This window comes from Cuculus canorus, chromosome 2 (assembly GCF_017976375.1).
Source record: "Cuculus canorus isolate bCucCan1 chromosome 2, bCucCan1.pri, whole genome shotgun sequence".
Lineage (NCBI taxonomy): Eukaryota > Metazoa > Chordata > Aves > Cuculiformes > Cuculidae > Cuculus > Cuculus canorus.
This window is the reverse complement of record NC_071402.1, coordinates 145,557,536-145,579,187: the sequence shown is the minus strand read 5'-3', so window position 1 is coordinate 145,579,187 and position 21,652 is coordinate 145,557,536. Positions and strand designations below refer to the sequence as shown.

The following is a 21,652-nucleotide window of genomic DNA, read 5'->3' as shown; positions in this document are numbered from 1 at the left end:
CGTTGGAGCGGGACAGGGCAGCGGTGCGTGTGTCCGCCCGTGGCAGCGGGGCAGGGCAGGGGTCCGTGTGTCCGCCCGTGGCAGCGGGGCAGGGCAGGGGTCCGTGTGTCCGCCCGTTGGAGCAGGACAGGGCAGGAGTCCGTGTGTCCGCCCATGGCAGCGGGGCAGGGGAGCGGTGCGTGTGTCCGCCCGTGGCAGCGGGGCAGGGCAGGGGAGCGGTGCGTGTGTCCGCCCGTGGCAGCGGGGCAGGGCAGGGGAGCGGTGCGTGTGTCCGCCCGTGGCAGCGGGGCAGGGCAGCGCTCGGCGGGGCGCAGGTGGGCGCCTCCGCCCGGATCGGCGCTACCTGCCTCGGCGGGGCCCCCTCTCCCCCCACCTCTCCCCGTACCCCCGGGCCAGCGCCCACCCCGGCCGGGTGTCAGGGCTGGGGCTCGCCGCGTTTGTTTGTTGGCTCTTCCGCGGCGCCGATGTCTTGGGGGGCTGAGAAGGAGGAGGAGGAGGAGGAGGAGGAGAGGGAGGGCGGGAAGGGGGAGGGGACTGAGGCTCGGGAGACGGCGGCTCCTCGGCCTCTCTTATTGCCGCTGAGTTGCGCTCCTCTTCCTCAGGCTGAGCAGGAGCCGCCCGTGCGCGTCCCCGTCCCCCGGCCGGGAGTCTCGCCCGCCGGGCAGGTGAGTGCGGGGGGGACGCACTTTGCCGAACTCCAGCGCTCGGCTCGCCCCGCTCACCGCCCTCCCTCTCCTCTCTCCGCAGAGCACCCCTGCCCGTCTCGGAGCCCCGGCACAGCGCTCCCGAGGTGCCGGCAGCCGACAGGATTTTTGTCTGTCTTGTCTGTGTGTTTGTTGTTTTTTGGGCTTTTTTTTTTGTTGTTGTTTTGTTTTGGGTTTTTTTTTTCCCCCCCTCGTTTTCATTTGGCTTTCTAGTCTCGCTGGGAATGGCAGGGGCAGCGGCGGCTGGAGAAGGAACAAGTGTGGGGAAAGGGAGAGGGAGCCGGAGCTAAATGACAGGATGCGGGCGACTTGAGGCACAGAAAGAAGCCAGCCTCCTCCTGCCCTCGGGACTGCGCACCGTGCTTTCTGCTCCTGACTCCGGCTGGAGGATTTAAGACCTCGGAAGAGTTGTGCGTGGAGAGCATTTTTTTTTCTTTTTTTTTTTTTTTTCCTCTTCTCCCTGCTCTCGGAAGGGAAAATGGATTGGGGACTTCTCCTGCACTGTGCAGCCCTCACCTTGACCCTCGGCAGGGCTCTGCGAAGCGGTGAGTGTCGGGGGGCGCCGGTCCCAGCCCGGGCGGGGGGAACTTTCCGCTGGGGGAGGGAGGCAGCACGTCCTCGTTCGAGGGTCGCTTGCCCTGGCACGGCCTTCCGACTTTGTTTTCCGCTCTTTTGGGTTGTTGGATTAAGCAGGGTACTCGTTCTCACTAGATCAGGACAGCAAATTATCTTAATAATGTTTTCTCCCGTAGGCAATTAAATAAGCCTTGCCTTCGGTGTCTGAAAGATAATGCACACTTTAAAGGAAGCTTGCTCTCCTCCCTTTTACTTTTTCCGAAGCGTAAGACTTCAGGTTATCTTGCCTTTTACTGTGTGTCTACCTGCGGGTAGTGTTCAGAGAGCTCTCTCCACTACCCCTTTCCCAAATCTGCAGTTTACGTGCAACTTGCACAGTGCCAAGAGAGAAGCTGAGCTTCTCTGCGAAGGCTCAAGACTCCCTTCCAAGAGAGAAATCCTGTAACAAATGACTGATGTAGTTAGTGTACTCGCAGGCAGCCCTTGAAAGCACATCTAATTAAAAGCAGCGTGCTCCTCCTTCCCCGAACAATGCCAGGGCACCGTGAATATTTCACTGCGTGATGCATTTTTAAAGACGGTCTAATTGTGGGACCGCTTGACGTTTAGCTCTCGCACATGAAACAGCTCATGTGAGTTTTCCTTTCCCGACAAATCCTGAGCAATTATTAACTAATTATCAAATATTTACTTTTGCCTGACAGGGTTTTCAATCAAAGTAATTAAAAGAAGAGAGCACCCTCCGCTTACGCTGGTATATTGTTTTAATAAGGGCCCGCAAGTAGAGTGTCATGGAACAGAGAGTATTAAAATTGCGTGTTTTATGATGGAAGTTAATCTCTCTCCCAATATGTTTTGAGGAGGCTGTTTAATTTAATCAGGACGAGCTGCTTCCTCCAGCGCAGTGGCACAGGAGCAGAGGCTTAGAGGTGTGTGCTGAGCCCAGCTTGGGGATGCTCTGAGAGGTGCATTTTGCTCATCCCCCTCAGCTCAGGTGAGGGGTGTGAGCAGCCACCTCCCTGGCACCCACATAAATCAGGACTGCCTCTAGTCCTGCACCCATTGGGAGGTGGGAGGGAGGCACCCAGTGCTCTTGTTGATAACTTCTACCCATCAAAAGAAGAGGAGTAGGGCAGATTGCTGGGCAGAAGCCTCCACCAGGAGTGGTCAATGTAGTAGCCCTGCTGGCGTCACCAAGGTTGTTAACCTGTGTAACCTATCAGACCTACTAATGCCACCTTCACCTATATGGAGTACTAGTGTCCGCTAAATTAATTCATTAACCTTATTTAGAACTAATGGTCCAAAGTCATTAGAAACTGCTCTTAATCAAGTGTGAGAGAGATTGCACAGAGCCAGGGAGTCTAGCAGATTGCATTATCTTATTACACTGTCACTTTCCCAGAAGTCGCAGATTAAGGCACACTGGTGGTAGTGAGTCCATCTCAGTGTCCTCTGAAGTGACTCTGTCAAGTGACTAGAAGCAGCGCTGCTTTATTTCAGGCATTTAACAGATGCCAGACACTGCCATGTTGTTTGCAGGGTCGGAGTGTGCTTAATGAGACAGGATCACTTTCTGAGTGTGCTTACACAGGGAGGAAAAGGCAAGATTCCCTGAGAGCCTCAGACAGCGGATTAGCAAGATCACCAGTGACAGCTTTTGAGCTTTGAGCTGCAACGCCTTTTGTTCTGGTCAGAGGAAAACAGCCTGTTTTGCAAAGACAAAGAAGAAATAAATAATAAGATAGCCTTTCACAGCAACATGCTGAGCAATATCTGGGTTTTAACCGTACAGCTGAGCATGTATCATCCCCTTCCCTCCTAATTTATGGCAAATAATTTTTATAAAGAGTGTAGCTTTATGCATTTTTGATGTGCACTTCCTTATTCACTTCCATTTGACCTGTTTTTTCTGCAATAAAATCCTGTATATTTATAAATTCATGCTCAGAGCAAGGAATTCCATTTTGCTTTCACAGGGAATATTTTAGATACAGCACTACAGCCTATGTATAACTGTTATTGGGATGTAGTGATATATAGTCTTGTTATTTAGTGTGGTTATTCTTCCTGTCTGTGGTTTTCTGTCATATTTTATTGCTTAGAATCAACCAAACAATGTGTGAAGAAAGTTTTTGCTCCCTGAAGGTCTATAGAAAGAAATCCATAGTAGTAAAAAAAAACCTGCACTGGACAGTGAAGTCAGTGACCGTGCAGCTTGGCTTTCTTGTCTCCTTTTTTTTTTTTATATATAAACCTTAAAATGCAACCCTGGCAATGGTAGCCAAAAGAGCAAGATGCAGCATACCACATTTCACAGATACACTTGGTGATTTCTTGAAACTCTTGCAACTGTTTTGTTACTAGAAATTAATTCTGTTGTTTTGAGAGGAGGAAGGGACACAGAGAAGAGGAAAGGATGTTGTTCTGCTCCATTACTTTGATGCATCCTCCAAGCATGAACAAACTTCCTTGAAGGAATGAATAGTGGATTTCTGCTTCACTAAAACCACTTTGTTCTGTGCTAGCCTGGGTTTGAAGAGCACAGATAGTTTCAACCTGCCTGGATTTATGGACTGATAAAACAAAAGGGAGGGTCTGCTGTGAATGAGTTTGGAAACACCAAGACAATCCCAGTGGTCAGTGACACAGACCAGGCTGGTCCCGTAGGTGGGCAGGAGGTCAAATGACATCCTTGTAACTCTTTTCCCAGCTTTCCTTAAAACTTCATACTTAAGAAAAGAATACTTTTTTGGAGATAATTGAGACCCTTCTGAAGCAACATTAATGCTGTTGTGAGGATGCAAGGTTTTAACACTGTAAAAGACTGTTCACTCAGGGCAAGGGGCTTTTTAAGTGACTATTGTTTAGAAACGGGGTATCTTCTGCTACCTGCTGCCGGTCCGGCTGCAGGAGAGGCAGATCGCTTTGGTAAAATATAGCAGAGATGCCCTTGTGTTAAGGGCACAAGGACACAGCAAAAGTTGGCTCGAAGAAGTCTCCAGGCATTCACAGGGCGGGCACATAATTCACTGCTGTGGGCTGAAACCGGGTGCCGGGGGGGCATGAAAACAATCCGATTTGTTTCCCTCCCCTGCAGATAAGTGCGGCGACACGATCAAAATTCTAAGCCCGGGGTACCTCACCTCTCCCGGCTACCCCCAGTCCTACCACCCCAGCCAAAAATGCGAGTGGCTGATCCAGGCTCCGGAGCCCTACCAGAGGATCATGATCAACTTCAACCCCCACTTCGACCTGGAGGACCGCGACTGCAAGTAAGTGCGGGCGCCGCGCTCCGGAGCGCTGCGGCGCCACCTGCCGGCGGCCCCGGGCGTCCCCCGCCGCGCGGGGCTCCGCGCATCCCCCCCGCCGGGCCCTGTCGCTCCGGCGGGACGCGGGAAGGCGCACGGCAGAGCATCCTTCGGGGCCGGGAGGGGTTTAAAAAGATCTTTGCAACTTCTTGAGCTTTATGAATTGTATTCGAATTCTGCTTGCCTGGTGGGAGAGGCAAGTGGGTGACGGCGATGATTGTGCGTTGTGGGAGTGTGATTAGGGTGAGGCATCATTGTGTGTTTGTTGGCCTGCGTGGTTTTTTAGTAAGTCTCTAGAGTTTCAAGAATGTAGTCTCCTTTAATTTTGTATCCCCACGGCTACAAACAGCCTGGCAGAAGCCAGCAGTTTATAAATCCTGTGAACACAGAGTTAGTCTGGCATCACTCGCCCATTAAGGGGCAGTGGACTGCAGAATTGACAGTCATATTTCCCCCTTTATCCCTTTGCTGCTGATGTATAGCCAGTAACTCTTCTTTCCCATCCTCCTGTTCTATTGTAGTGCCTTGAGAGGAGAAGCGGGATCGCTGAGGCTCCTTTTGCTGCCCTATGCTTGCATTCCCTTTAACCATCTATTTCCAAGAATGAGAAGGGAGTGTCAGGAACATCCCAGAAACTGTTATCCACTTTTCCCCAAATCTGTAAAATGCGTAGATCGCACAAGGCAAGACATTGTCAGATCATTCCCCTCTTCAACATGCCCTTTAAATTGAGCCCACATATTTAATGAAGAAAATACTTTACCGATTCATTATTTAAAAATTTCTTGTGTATCATCCCCTTCTGACAACAGCAAGAGAGAGTTATTGTTCATTAATGCTACCAGTCAAGGTTTTCTCTGTGTGTCAGAAAGAGTTTAAACTCAATAGCCATTGATATTTGACATTTAATGGGAGTATTTGAGGTTTTACAGGATTTGGTCCTGTAAAATGATGCTCAGCATCATCAGGAGTGGTGGTAACAGACCATGAGGTTAGACTGTTGGATTTGGAAAGAAAACAACAGTACACGAGCACTTAATTTTTACCACACACATCCTTGTTCCTATTATTTAGTATATTGATTACTTAGATCACCATTACTGATTTCCCTTGAAATCAAGTTCTTTAATGATGCGGTATGGTGCTTAGTTGCTTTTTCGTTGTTTTTCATGATCTATTTACATCAGCATTTCAGTACCGTACTTGAGTGATAATGCAGGAAAATCCTATGCTCATAAAACTGAACTGTCTCTCCGTTAAAATGAGTTTTTACTGTGATGTTGGAGCTGCAGCTCATATTCACACCATATGTTCACACGCTGACTTCCCATTCTTTAATTTTTAATTTGTTGTAGTCAGGCAATGATTCACTTCCTTGTGTCTTCTTGATACAGGTTTTGCTTTTGTTCTGTGGGCCACTGCTAATGCTTTAAAATGTTTGTCTCTCTCTCTTTGTCTCTTAGATAGAGATTAGGAAATTAAATCAAGCATATTTCAGTGTCGAATCCTTTTTGTTCCTTTCTAGAATACATGTTTTTCCAATGCTGTAAAACCAACGTGGTCTTTGACAGCAGTAAAGTGGTGTACAGCATACGATTATTTGAAGAACAAGTAATCTTTGTGGCAGAGTGTTGTGCTAAAAAGTGCTAGACTGAGCTGAACTGGGTCCAGGGAAGGGATTGACTCCCTCCCTCTGTCGCTCCCTTCTCAATATGCATTGTCCACTCTTCCCCCTATATTATTTCTTTCTCTGAAAGGGGCCCCAGTGCAGTAATGAGATGGTAGTGGGTGGAAGGAAGTCTCTAAACAAGGTTGTTTGCATTGTTTTTGCATTGTGCAGTGGTGATGACTTTACAGTTATTTGGTCTATGCTGAAATGTTAATCTTCTGTTCTATGCTAAATTACTCAGCTGCTACTTCCCGTATATTTAATGTTTCTCTTTTTAACTTGAGAAGAATCATATTTGTGCCAAAAAACTTAGGACCAGAGCAACAGAAAATTATTTCAGCAACAGGAATTTGTCAACAATCTCTGTGGTTTGAAATTTCAGTGTCTACTTGCAAAATTCACATTCCTTGTACCAAGTATTGGGTACAACAGGAGATTAATGCAATAAGACATATCACAAGATTGTTTTCTTTTGCAGCTAAGTAAGTTTTGATTTCCTAATATACTTAGTTTATTAGCAGCTCAGTCTGAAATCTGGAAATGTGCAATTTAGGTTACACTCTAGTTTATTGAAAGGTTTAGCACTGGAAATTAATAAGCACTTAAATATGAAATGCAGATAGAAAATGAGAGATAGGGGAATTCGTGTCTGGGAACAAAAAATGCCCCATAAATTAGAGTAGACTAGAGGAGAAGATTAGCTTGCTGGCCTAGATCCCAAAATCCTCTTTATAATGCTTTTCATTGCATCTTAGACCTTAGTTAGCGTTGAAAACAACTTTTAATAACAAGGACTCCCTGAGCCCAGGGAGGGAAACAGTGTGTCTTTGGAAAGGTTACCTCCTTGTTCTGTAGTGCTAACAAGAAAATCAAGAGACCTTATCTAACTTTTTGAAATACTATTCTATATAGAGGGCTAGATGTATTGAAATGTAAAACCAGTAAAAGGTGGGTTCTCTGAGGAGAATCAAAAGCAGCAAATTTAAGCATTAGCTGTACTGAAGCTGTTCCCAGTTAGTCTTTTTGTATGTTAAGGTTTGGAATTAATTTTAAAAGTATGTCCTGGGTTTACCTACTTATTATGCTATGCTTTAATGAATAAGTATTTCTCAAATGACTCCTAACAAAATTCATATATGTATGATTTTCTAACGATCAGAAACATTTGAGTTGTTTAAAATTTCAAGCAAACATAGTGAAAATTCCTGTTTCTCTGGAGGCATTCCAAAGGACTCAGCTTTCACAGTTTTGAAGAATAAAGATACGCAAATAATTAAAAATATGTTCACACAAGCTATGTTCAGGTAATAAAAAAATCTTCTAACCAGAACTACTGAACCAGCATAATGGAAATACTGGGTCTCAACAGGAAGTCTACAATCCTGTCAACCACAGATTGTTATCAGGGCATGCATAATGAAAAAATACACAGTCTCTTTTTAACTTTTAACTTTAATGAGTGTTATGCCTTGTCTTCAGGAGGCCAAGATACAGAAATTACGGTTACTTTTTAAGAGAAAAGTAGTTTCTGTTTGCTGTTTCGCCTCTTCTCAAGCAAGCCCGATAATAGCCATGCATTTCTGGAGTCAGGAACATGGTTAAAATAAATAGAAGAGACAAAACATATGGCTGCATATTAGTTAAAATGCTCCAGTGTTTGTTGCATGTGGCAAATGCTTTTCAGCACTTAGTGCAAGCTGTACAAGTCTGGTGTTGCTGAAGTATCCTACTGTGTAAATGTAGCCATCTTGAATCTAGTAAAACTTTATACCTAGATAATAAACAAGAATGTCACTGATACAGTACTTTGAATTTATGGAACTTTTCCGGTTTCCCAGCAATGCACACTATCAGCATGATAATTTATAATGGTTTGTGACAAATGTTGCTGAGCAAAGAGGTGTGTGGTTACATTCAGATCAAATGTCATTATCTAGGGAGCAATAAAAATTTCACAGACACTAGGTTAAAAACATTAAGAAAATGAATGGGAAGCTTCAGAAGAAAAGGGCTTAAGAAAGGTGGAGGATTGGGTAGAAAAGGCCCAATAGTGGTTTCCTTACTGACAAATTATTGACTTCGTTGCCAGACTTGACTGTATGGTTTTACAAGTTTTTCATAGGTATACCACACAGCAAAATTGTTTTATTAGCCATCATTTGTAGATGTAGAGAGTAAATATCAACCTTTTTTGACAATCATAGTGTGTATAGACAATGCTGTCAAATCACTTGGGTTGGAAAAAATGCTTATTTCAAAAACAGTTGAGTTGTAGAGGGAGAGATGTCATAGATAATGATTCTCGATAGTGCATTAACCGGGGATTAGTTACACTGATGAGATTAGAGCTGTATAGAAATAGGAGTCAGTTGTAGAATATAGAGCAAAAAAAATAAACCTGTTTGTTTGTATAGTCAAAAACAGCTCCTCCAGATCCTTAAGTATGGAAGAAAGCATAGCTGTCTAGACGTACAGAGTGAAACTGTAGCTTCGTGGAACTCCTATAGAGCTTAATGACATTAGAAATTCATCCATCCATTTTATTTCTAAATAATGTCAATGGATTTATGCTATAAATCTGTAGGTATAACAAACTGAAGCTAGTAAAATAAACAGGAGGAAGGCAAGACGTGGCTCAACTTTTCTTTAGTTCCTGCAAAGCTTAAGCTCTCATTTTTGCTTTGTTCTAAATTCTGGTTCCTGTTCCTCCATGCAGCGAGGTCTGCTTTGTGCAGACTTTGTGCCTCCTGTTTCTTTTGTGCAGAGGTGGTTTGAGCCCTTTGGGTTGTGCTAATGGGAGTAAAAGTGCAGATATCATAGCTGCCTGTCTAGAGGAGAACTGCTTGGCGGGACATGGCTGGGCTGCCCATCCCAAACTGCTTGGCGGGACGTGGCTGGGCTGCCCATCCCGAACTGCTTGTCGGGAGATGGCTGGGCTGCCCATCCCGAACTGCTTGGCGGGACATGGCTGGGCTGCCCATCCCGAACTGCCTGTCAGAAGGGTCCTGCCGATGGCTGCATATGCAGTGGCTACAGTCTGGCTGCCCTGAGACACAGCCAGAGCCTGGCTTGCCAGCGCTGAACTGCTCCCACAAACATCAGGTATGATGGAAGTTCTAAGCCTTCTGTAGCCCTGTTATCATTGGAAGCTATGGGAATTTTGCCCTCCGTTTCCACAGAGCTGTCTCCTGTTGTTCGCTAAGGCTGTGAGGAAAGGTGCAACATGGGCTCTGTACAACTCATTTGTGATGGCAAATGTCAGTCAGAGCTTCTCAATGCCTTCTCCTTCTGCTGCTGCTGAGCGTGGCAGGCAGTGAGGTGACTGCAGCTGACAACACCGCAGAGCTAGCAGAGGAGCCAATTCATTCAGGCCTGTGAGAGACAAGGACCATATTTGCCCAGGGCTGAGCAGAGAAGTCTGAAGGAGCCAAAGCCTATAAGCTCTCAAACAGAAGGATGGTTTTAGTGGCCCGAACCCATTCCTCTGGGCATTAGCATCAGGCTTTTAGCCATTTGCCTCAGGATGAAGTACCCAAGCCAGACGGGAATGCCCCCTCCTCACTGCTGAGGGCAGCTGGAGGAACACGCGTGCTCCTGAGTCTCTTCTGATTTGAATTAACTAAATCCCACAGCCCACACACCTTGTGCCACCCTACCGCGCACTGCACCACGGGAGGGTGGCAAAGGCCTGAGTCTTTCTTTGTCAATCCAAGCTTGACACAGCCATGAGCAGAGCGTGAGGCTCTGCACTGTCGCACTGGGAAAGCTATATCCAGGCCAAAGGGTCAACTTCTCCACCCCCTTTTCTATCTTGGAAATCTGTCCCTCGGGAGCTGTTTGGGGTTACTGAGAGATTATTTGGGAGTACTAAAGGAGACCATCCTTCATTCTGTCTCCAAAACAAGAAGCAAGTATTTTTGGCATAGTTTAGGATGAGTCATAGCTGTGGATTTGGGGGACATGTGATATCTTTCTGGGTGCACTTCAAGGGCATTTCTCTACTTTACGTAAGGCATACGAAAGGCTTTCTCAGGGAGCACATTGCCAGAGTCCAGACAGCCCTGCTGGTGCCCACTGCTATTCAATACCCTCTGGAAGGTTGTTGTAAACTGTGCCAAGGAAAGGCACCCAGAGCCTGGTTAGGGTCAGGGAAGCAGAAAACGCTTGTTGCAGTAGATATGGAGTGGAGCATATACACGCACAAATAATGCTTTTCCTTAGCTTAAAGATTCTGGATTGTGAAAGGATCCACAAGTATGTGCTCCTTGCTACGGGATTAACTATGTATTTGCACGCAAGTATCAGATGCAAGTATCTAAAGAAAATGCTGTTACTTTATTGTGCTTTAGAGACTAAATGAGAGTTGAAAGAGGTTGAAACTGATAGTTTTTGTGATAACACAGTGTAATAAACCAATTCTTTTGTTGTTTATCCAAGCAGCTAACTCTTGTGAAGATCTCTTGTCAAACTGTTTAACAATTCTTTCTTTTAGAATAGCAGTTTGGGTTTGAGTTTTCTCAGGAAAAGGTATTAGAGAAACTGACTAAGCTGGCTGGTCAAAGCTAGAGAACCTGTGCTGGCTTGTGCTTGAGGTTGAGGTGTTGGATGCAGAGCCTGGTTTTGCAGTCTATGGGTGCATTCCTTGGCACAAGAGTCTTGACTTGGGTCTCTGTACAGTAGCACGTTAAAATTATAACAAACATATGCAAGTGTTTCTATTAATCCAGACAGTTAAGTGAACGGTGGGGAATTTGGTTGTGATATGCTACAACCAGATACCCTTTAGACAGAAATGAAACTGAGGGTCAAATATGGATCCCCGTGAGCCTAATTCTTCATCCTTTCTGTGGGCAGAGACAGAAAAACTCAGAACAGAGGCCTGGGTTCCTTTCTAAATTGAAACCCAAAGTCATTTGCATTAGCCCTATGAAACACTCAATATGTTTTCAGTAAACTCCATTCTGTTCTCCTCTCCACCCCCCTCTCCTGTCCTAATGCAATTAAAACAAAAATCTATGTGTTGCTGAAAATTAGTTTCTTAATTATATCTTATTGCAAGCTATCAGATCATAATTTGATAATTATGATATAGGGATTTTTATACAGCTGATGTAAAACCAAATTCAATTGTTTTCTTTTGCAGTACTTCCAAAGGATGAAATTATGTCTGAAAATAGAATATACATGCACTCACATGTATATGTCTAGACTTACATATCACACAGAACCACTTGGATATAGGCATATGTGTTACGTGTACCTCTTTAAGATTGTGCAAATATATACTCATTTACACATATAGTATAGATTTCTTAGTTTATGTAGAAGTTCCTAAAGTAAATCTACTAATTAAAGCGCTAATACCCATCTTAAGGCTGATAATTAGGTATAAAGAGAAAAAGAGACAGGATTAGTGTTCAGATCATGTTCCAAATGCCTCTTAATTGGGTGTTTGTAATCAATCCTGATTGCAAGAGGCAGTGGTTTGGCAGAATAAAGAATGAAAAAGGCTTAGCCCAGCTATTTTCATGTTAGTTGACTTGGCCGTAGTATTTAGGTCAGGATCCAGTGTCAAAGAAGGTAATTTTGTCAGCTTTAGCGATCCTCATAAAACTTATAAACATCTTTTCCAATTATATATTTTCAAGCTAAAATCTCTCTCAAGCTAGAGAGTTATTTTTATCCAGAATCTTAAGATCTGTTTTTAAGCAAACCACAGAAAAAACTTTGTTCTCCTGGCCTCCATCCACCACTGACTTCTGAAATCAGGTCTGAGTTCACTGTGGGTCTTTCATTGCATTGACCTTGGTACTTTTCTCACCAAGCCACAGTTTTCCATCACAAAACCACACAGCTTGGTATAATGATTATTTCTTTATCCCAAGTAACCAAACAATTTTTTAAACAGGGTGACAGATTTCCCTCTTGCACTGTGGGAAGCAAGCACCTGGCAATTTCCAAATAGAGTTTTAATGAACTTCCTGAAGGAGATTTGAGAGAAGTTTAATAAGTCACCTGCCAACTTTTTAGGACCATAGGTCATTTGCTTTTCTGTAGGAACTCACAAAAATGTGAGAATAACCCCCTTCCCAAGTCCTAAACTTCCATGGAGGAAATTGATTTTCATGGGCAATATCAAAGGTTTTCAAAAACATAACCTCAAAAAATCAGATTTCTGATTGTTTCTGACACAAGGTGCTGTGACACTCTGTGATCCACAAAGCTGCTTGTGAACTATGTGAGTTTTATAATAATTCATATGAACAGGAAAGGATTGTGCATATTTAGACTCATCTTGCATGTTAATAGCATTGCAAGTATATTATATAATGCTCTAAAATGAAGATTTTTGATATCTGAAAAGGACTTTTGAGAAAATATCTCCATATGTGGAAAAGACACTCATTTCATGTGGTGATTTATTCTAGAAGAAACTATGCGCATCCCAGAAGAACAATAACCAGCTGTTGTACAGGAGAAACCGTGTGATTGTCTGCTGCCCTACACACTAATATGGAGCTGCAGTAGGCACATGCCTCAAACCTCCCCTAAATACAGACGGGCTGAGCCTCATACTGAATGGCAGCCTGAGTTAATCCCTTTCTTACACTCCCAGCAGCTTGGGAGTGCTCCCAAGCTCCATTGCACGTCTGCACTGTGAGCTGTTCTGTGACCTCTTGAGAAGATACAGCCCATTGAAGTTGTGAGGCGGGAGAGAGGCTGGAGCACTCCACTGTGAGTGGGGGCACAATCTGCTGCTTTTCATGTTGGAAAAGGAGATATAGATAGTTCTTTTACCATTTTCTATGACACTTCTTCTTATATTGGAAGTTGGGAACCTAGAGAAAAATAGAGAGGTCTGTTCACACCCATGTGATTATTCTGCCTGAAGCTTTGAGAATTGCTGTCTTATGGCCAAAGTTTTGCTTACCTTATGCAGATAAACAGTCCCACTGAAGTCAGTTAAAACAACAGACTCCCTTGAGCAGGGCCAATAGGTAGGGCATAGATTTATGGCACTATACCAATTAATAGTTACTTTTTATAAGAATAGATTTCAGATGCTTGCGGAGTAATTTACAATACAGTAGAAAGTTCAGCATAATTCCTTTTTGTCCCATCAATTTATAAATCACAATAAATAAGTTATCATTTCTTTTCCAGAATCTTAGTTCATAGTCATGAAGGTTAGGGACAAGTTGCTAAGCTCATGGATACGAATCAAAGTTTGCCTTGTTGTAGAGTCTTGTTCCAATCTGTCATTAAGCCAGACAACTTCTACTGACTTTTCTCTGATGTATTCATCTGTAACAAGGGAAGCAGATCAGCAATTTAGAAAAGCTTTAGCTTGATCACCATGCAGAAATGTAGGCTACACTGCCTATTTCCATAATGATGATTCCAGTTTGCCAGATGCAAAATGGGAGGCTTACATCCCTCGTGCTAAAAACCCTTCTTAGAGGAAATCCTAGGCTGTCGCTCCATTTGAGTAGCTTTAGTTAAGTCTGGAAAAATATGCAAAGGTAGCTTTTAAATAACTCATTTTTTTCTGTTTCACAGCCATCTCCATAATCTGTTTTGGAGACACAGGCATAAAATGTATTAACATGGCAGGCATATGTTCTGATTGCTGAGTGTTTTTTGACATTCCCACAAAACCCCTGAGACTTTGTGTCGCATTTCTATAAACTTTTATCTATTTGTATATTCATATCTAGGCTTAAATCCAAAACTTCTTTAATGCATTTACAGCAGACAATTTAGGTTCATCTACTTGTATTTCAGATGGCAAGCAGTTATAGCAGGTACACGTTTTAACCACTCTATATAGTCTAACATTCTAATGCATTTCAAAAGTTTTCCGTAGTGTTTCAATAGCACATACACTATGTAATGTAGGTGTATAAAATAGATACAGGACCACATTGAGCTGTGAAGCAAGTGAAGACAGCTCTGCTGATGCCAATAGTGTTGCACCTGCTAATAGTTCAAACACAAAATACCATAAGTATATGGTATTATGTTCCTTACAGTTTTCCATTTTCATTTATCCTCCACAGCTATACTAGATGATGGCCTTCAAACAGTATAATAGTCTTCTTATCTTGTTTCTCTGACATCATTTTCAAGTTCCTTATTACTCTTGAACAGTGAAGCTAATAGTGCCCAAATTGCTTCTCATTCTTCCCATCATAGCATGTCATTATTCAAGAAACTAGTGTTCTTTTGGCTTTCCCACACAAATAGCTCTCCCCTAAACTAAACTTAAAGCTTACTACCAAGAGGAAGTCTCACATTTCCTAGGCAATTAGGCTCTTTTTACTGGCTATTACTTTTAACTTTGCACATTTTTACATTTTTCAATTAACCCTACCTGTGTACACCTTGAGACTTGAATCTTTGTCTTCTAAAGCATAGCCTTCTTGCACCGATTTTTGTACTGAATTCATTGTTTCAATTAAGGTTTTGTTTGTGTAGTTAAAAAAATTCAGCACAGACTGGGGGATACATGTACTCTAGTGTTAAGGTGTCTTTTGTCAGTATTTTTTCAGAAATAAACCTTGCTATTGTCACCAGTTTGTAGCAGGGACTGTACTGCTTTATATATAATGAGTTTTAACCTGGTGTAGCTTAAATGGCTGTAAAAACAGTCTGTAGCCCTACTTCTATGTTACATAACTAGTCACAAATGCTAGTAGTGGATTTTGGACACTGTGTTAGCTAAATTTGTTGGCAAAAAATAATTAGATTACCTTATTGATAGAAGTTGCAAATTGCAATGTAGACATATATGTATGTGCATACTGTGGGGCTTACGGACACATGCGTTTTCTCCCAGCTTATACTCTTCAAACAAAAGCTTAGGCGAAGTGTCTAAGCCAAGCCATTCCTCTGCCTACTGTAACTTATGCTTTCCTGGAAGGTTTTTTTTTAACTTGTCACACTAGGCAGCTAGATGAATTACTGTGGTGTGACCTTCAAGCACCTCGCTTACTCCATGGAAATTTTCTATATGCACACTCTCACCCCATGATATTCCATATGACGTGCAAGGTATTTTATCCCTTTTCTTAGTTATTCCTCCCCCTGCCACCAATATTTCAGAGTAAAAACTTGCTTGTATGTGTAACCACAGCTCAGTTGATGCTCTGAAATAACTTTTGCATGTCCCCATATGTTCAGCATCGAAAGGAAAATGTGTCCTTCCTTGCCACATACCAGCTTTAGCTCTTTCTCATCTGAAAGATACATGATAATTTTATTTGAATATATGAAGAAATAAAGCTGGTTTTCATGGCCCGTATTCTTAATTTGTCCAAAGATTTTCTTGTTGAAGTTAGTGGAGCACCAGTGATTTATATCAGCTGAGTGAGGAGCTGAGCCTATCTTTCTAGAGTTCCCTAGAAATTCTCAGAAGAAAAGCCAGTATTGTAGCTGAAACAGTCTTAATTCAGGGTAAAGTCAGTTAAAGTTTTGCCCTTCATCAGGATCAGACTTCAATACTGGTGCAGAATGGGTAGGAGCTTCTTAAAAGTAGGTGGAATAAAGACCCACGTCCTTCTGTCTTGCATACAAACCTTTCTTTCCACTAACAGCCTTAGAGGAGTACACAGGATTGGGTGCTAACGCTCTCATCCTGCTTGATCTTGGGCCAGACAGTCATCTTTGTGACTCAGTTTCCTTAGAGCAGATAATGCTTCTCTGGTTTGCAAATATCTGAGGATGCACTTATTAGTGTTAGTGAATTCCTTAGAGACTGCTGGGTGGAAATGTAGTGCAGTATAATAATTATTTGCCATTGTTTTGTATTTGTTCATGCTCTACCTGTTATTTTTTTTAACAATATACTGCTGTGTAAGAATGCATGTGGCAGTCTTTTGACTTTCAGAGAAAAGTGTTATCCAAACAAAAATAAAGAATAGGACTCATGCTCACAAGAGACACATTATCCATGATGAGAAGAATCTATAACAGACACAGCAGTAACTCAAAACTGAGCACCAAACAGCATCCAAGTGCAAGCAATTTCAAATGTGTGCACATTGCCAGTACAAACCTAGGCCATTCTGCAAAGGCAGCATCCCCCAAGGAGCAGTGAACCTAGCAGCAGCAACGCTAATGGCTGTCTTCTCATGTGCAGCGAGGGAAAGCAGCACTTTAGAGGCATCTTGGGCAGCTGTTAAGTTATTCATTCCTAACTTACTTCTGTAAAGCTGTTACTGGGTGTAAGCAGATGACATAAAGATGTTGGGCTTGCTCTGTCTGCTATGGGGGGAGCATTCCCCATCCTTGCACACAGTGAAATTTTGGCATCCTTCAGATCAGTGGCAAAATTTCCCATGATATTGTTTGGACTAAAGCAAAAATATTTTAGGGTCCTGAAAACTGGTTTCTTTTTTGAATAGCACTTTTCTGGTGCCAGTGTTTCTCATAGGATTTTTATTAGGTTGGACATTAACTTTCCTTCCAATGCATTCAGTGCATGCAGGGAAGCAAAGAGGCCCATGAGTTTTTCAGACGCGTTTGTATTGCTAAAGCAATGATAAAATAAAAAAATAAATATCCAATTCTGTGTTGTTAGAGTATTCATAATGCACAAAATACTGTGCTAGATTATCTACCTTGTTTCTTCACCTCCTTTCAGAACATTTCAGACTTTTTTGTGGTTTGCTTCTTCCACCTGATGCCTCATCCTTCCTTATCTCCTCTCTGTAGGTGATGTGAAAGCTTACATTCTCTTGAGTAAAACACAGTAGTTATCTCTCTCAGTATTGTCCACTCCAGGTTTTGGACATTATAAGTTAGGCCTCAAAAAGCTGTGAAAGGTTATAAAAATCCTTGTCTCTCAAAAATTAGTTTTGATTTCTTTTTCATTTTCCATCTAGTATATTTTGGGGGATTTTCTCTGCAGTAATAGTAGACAGAAAATTCAGCCACCTTAAATGAGAAGTTTGGCAATACTACAATATAAGCAGCTGATGCTTTAAAACATGCAACCAAATTTCATGATACTTGTGGTAAAAATCTCGAGAGCTGACAATGTTTGGTTCTTGCTGAAGTCCCAACTTCCTGATGCTGTTCCTGTTCTTAGTCACAGCCCTGAAACTCCCACTCAAGTGACAGATTTATAGAAGAAAAATAAAATCAAAAGGGAGTGGAAGTATTAATTTATATTGATTTCACTGATTGGCTATGTTTCCTCACCCCTTGCTGCATGATCAAAACTTTCAGAAAGCAAAATTAATCACAGCAAAAAGAAACCCTTTGGAGTTTACCACCCTTTTCTCTCATAAAATAGCACTAGGAGTACTATTGTTATGGAGGCTAAATGTTTGCTTAGCTTCAAAGCCAGCTTATACCAATGAGAAGAAAATTAATTGAAAACCATAAACACAAGGACGTGACTTTTGGCTCAGGAAGACTCTGGTCTGCAAATTACTGGCATATTTGGGACAAAGATCACACTGGCTGCTTCAGGATCCTTACGCTGTCCTACTGCTATCCTCTGGCAGGCGTGTTGGAGATAAATAAGGTGGACTGACACAGGAAAAAAAATTGCTTATTAAATGTTGCTTATGCGTGTTCTTTTATGTGTTTTGCAGGCTTATGTTTTCAGAGGATTACCCTCTTTCAAGTATTGCACAAAAATACTGTGCAAGATAGCTAACATTAAGGGTCCTGTCCCCTCCCCCCCCCCCCCCCCCCCCGATTGTACCATTTTTGTGTCTTCGTGTTTCTAGTGAAGTCAACGAAGTTGTAAGTGACTGCTTTGTGTTCCCTTTATGGTTTGAATCCTTCCCTACTGCAGTTACAATAACTGCAGAGGATCTATGCTGATGTGTACAAGCTGAGAAGTGGCTGTATACCTCTAAACTCAGGGGCTACTCTGAAGACAAAACTGATTTTCAAAACATTTCTATAAACTGAAGGAAATCTTAATGCCTTTATTCTGTTATTACTTTAAAATAATAATCCCAAACTGACCTGGGAGCTATTATTCAGTGAGCGCTGGCCCCTTGGAAGGTTTCAACTTGTCAAGTTTAGCCATTTTTTGAATGCACAGAGGAAGTCATTAAGGCACATCAGGTTGCTGATTGCTATTAAACTCTGCAGAGGGTTCTGTGTAAAAATCAATGCCATAACAGGGCTACAAGAATCTAAGAGGCAGGAAAAGCATTTTTTTACCCACTGGTAACTCAAAAATGAATTAATAGATTTTGTGGAACCTATGAGCTAGGGGCCAAATGTAAACCTCTTTGACAAAATAATACAGCTCAGAAAGCTCTGAGCACGTGAAAATGGGATTATAATGGAACTGTCACTGCTGCAACCTGGACTGTGTGTGTCTGTGCTGGAGAAATCTCACACATCTGCACATATACACATGCACATGCTTATTTATTGTATCCTAAGGAACACCTTTTTTTATGTATCACCACTAAGAAACGTGGAGGGAAAATGTGTTTTTAGTAAAATATGATCTTATATAGCTTTTTCCAGAAAAGTACTACAAGAATTTTCCAGATGAGTTCAATCTCAACGTCAATGATAGCATTACTTAGATAGCTGGTGGGTTTTGCTTCTGTGGGAACTGCACCAAAAATGCAACACTGTTTGCTACTAGTTGAATTTTTTTCATGGGAAAAAAAACTAGTTTAAATCATATTAGGAAGTTTTATTGTAAACACATAGTATATAAACCACGCCAAGTCCATTGTCTGGCTCTGAGGCCAATTGTCATGAAATGGCTTAAATTCAAACCATCCGGTTCTCTTCCACCAGAGAGCAGAGTGGTGACATTTGATTCAATATATGGCATGAATTTCATTAAATTTTTTATTATAAAATGTTTAAACATCTTTTTAATCTGGTTATTTTTCTATCATTCTTATATGAAAATAAAATTTTACTGTGTTGTATTAGATCTCCTTCATTCTATCACAGGACCATTTGGTTTGGAAAGGGACCTCAGGAAATCATCTGATCCAACTTACTGCTCAAAGGAATTGCATTTTATATAACACAAAAGCTAAAATGAAGCGATCTGTGTAAAACCAAATGTTCCCATAAAGCCAGAGAAGACTTAGAATGTTTCAGAACCTTTATTTCATGTCCTGTCACAGCCTTTCTGCTCAAGTAAATACTAGTTTCTCTCCATCTCTACTTGTTCATTTAAAAAATTCAGTTTTCATACTTTTATTGAAAAGAAAGTTCCTTTTTGTTTTTTGATTTCAAAATACTTGGCAATATCATGTAGGATTGACCCACTCTGGAAGGAGGGCTGCGGGGTAGGGCCACAGGCATGTCTCTGCACGTTTGCTGCAGAGCCCCACTGAGTCATGGACTGCCACCTCAGCTAAGCCCAGAAAAGATGTTTTTGAAGAAAAATCATGAGGGTGAGCTGGCTCAGTATCAGGGTCCAGGACAGGCAAGACTTAGGACCAAAATAGCCTGGTAGGGGTGTGTCTTGCTCAAAGCTCACCAAGGCTGCAGGTGTCTTGACAGCTTCCACCATGGCCTGGGGAACCAGCACTGTTTATTCCCCTGAATCCATGACAAGAATATGTGGTCATGGCCACAGCCAGCATGGCAAACCCTCACAGATTATCTGGGCCCAAGACTGAGGACTGGAGAACAGGATCAAAACTAGACTTTATGCTAAGGAACTGTATCAAGTACACGCAATGAAAAAGCTCTTAATGAGTGAGTTGTTAAAGCCTGGTTTAGTGCATATGGTCTGGATCAGCTGCAGCGAAGGGGCAGATTGTGAACCGTTTCCCCAGCATGGCGCTGAGGATGGAGGCTCCTATGTTCTCATTATATCAGGGGAAAATTCACTTTTCTTGCATGGATAATTTGGAAGTTATGAATCAGCCTGTTGTTTTTATTTCAGCAGAGTACAGACAAGAGTTTTGTAAAATGAGACTGCTGCCTGTCTGTCAGGCAGCTGTAGTTTTTTACCCTGCAGCCTCTTTTAATGTGCATTCTTGGCGAATTCTGAAGAGAAGCAGTCACAACTGTGCACTCAGATGTTAGAGCAGATCTCATACTCTAGTCATTGAGCCGGGGACTTCACTCGTGCATCGCCCTGTGCTTGACGCAGCCATTAAGCATCCTGACCTAGTAACCAGAAAACTGAAGTGGTGTGTAAGTTAAAAGGCACTGTAAAAATAGCCTCTTGAATCATCTGTATTTGAACAGAGATTAATATTTTCTTGCAGTGTATCTGCTTTTGCCAGGTGTTAAATAGAACATTTGCTGGCTGCTGTTTTTTAGGCTTTTTAAAGTAGGTGTTAAAGGCTATTCCAGCCTAAGTCTACTGTGTTTTAAGGCATGAGAGGCAGTTATCTGCAGAAAAATGCCCATGTCTCTCAAATAATTAGCAATTATCTGTCAAAAACCTTCTGAACTGACTACATTTTTTTCATTTTCAGCTCTTTCCCCCTCCTCTTCGTCTCCCTCCTCCCTTTCCCCAGCATTTTCTGAGCAGCCTTTGCCAAATGAAACAGTGATGAAAGTAACTTTCAGTGGCTGAGCAGTTCGCTCTGTCACTTCCTCCCTGTCCACCCTCTAGATTGCAACAGACATCTGCCTTTGTACACACCATGTCAGAGTCCAGCAGAGACATTTTATGTTCATTGTTGCTCCAAAATAAATAAAGGCAGCACAGACGATGCGAACTGGCTATAGACATCCCATTGCTAATAACGGAGCTATGTTGGTAATTGCTAATAATGATGTAGTGTTTCAGCATGGGAACACTGTTCTAGCTGTAATGTGGATCTGGCCTGAATAAAGTGACACAGATGGTAACATTATTGCATATTTCTTTGCAGTTGAAGTTGAAATTTTACTGTAGGAAAAAAAAGTCCTACATTTTCTTCCAGTTATTCATTTACTATTAGCAGCACTGGCATGCTTGATCTACGAGCTGTGTCAGTATTACCTAAGGAACTTGAAGAGGAGTCTGGAAAGCGGGGAGAAGCAATTGTTCTTTCTTAGAAAAGATGCTTAGATACTGTTTGAAAGAATCGCATTTGCATCCCTTGGCAGGGATGACCTATTTTGATCACACACAACAGCCAAACAACCACCAACCAATTTGCAGTAAATCAAACTTTAAACATCTCTGTAGCTGCTATCTGAAATACTGGTTCTGGAGTCCTCTGTCCAGAGCTTCCACATCTGCACCTCAGTTTTCCAGGAGTGCTTTGTTGCCGTTTTGCAGGCTGCAAACAGTGGGAACACATGTTCTGTGTTCCAGCTTCTGTGTTCCAGCTTCCTTTGATGCACACAAAGTATGTGCTCCTCTGGGATTGCCCAGCATCCTCCTTGCTTACGTGAGCAACCAGTTCAGCACCCTGGTGAGCCAAAACCGGTGGAAGCACAGA

At 42.5% G+C, this 21,652-nt stretch overlaps 1 protein-coding gene across 3 annotated transcripts in view; it reads left to right on the top strand.

Moving 5' to 3' along the window:
- The first annotated feature begins 534 nt into the window (after nt 1–534).
- Nucleotides 535–21,652, top strand: part of NRP1 (neuropilin 1) — a 114,679-nt gene continuing 93,561 nt past the window's right edge. For all 3 annotated transcript variants that reach the window (XM_054060851.1, XM_054060852.1, XM_054060850.1), the window contains exons 1-3: nt 535–665; nt 748–1,249; nt 4,381–4,555. In XM_054060851.1, coding sequence (XP_053916826.1) covers nt 1,183–1,249; nt 4,381–4,555 — 242 coding nt within the window. In that variant the 5' untranslated portion in view covers nt 535–665; nt 748–1,182. The remainder of the gene's footprint in view (nt 666–747; nt 1,250–4,380; nt 4,556–21,652) is intronic.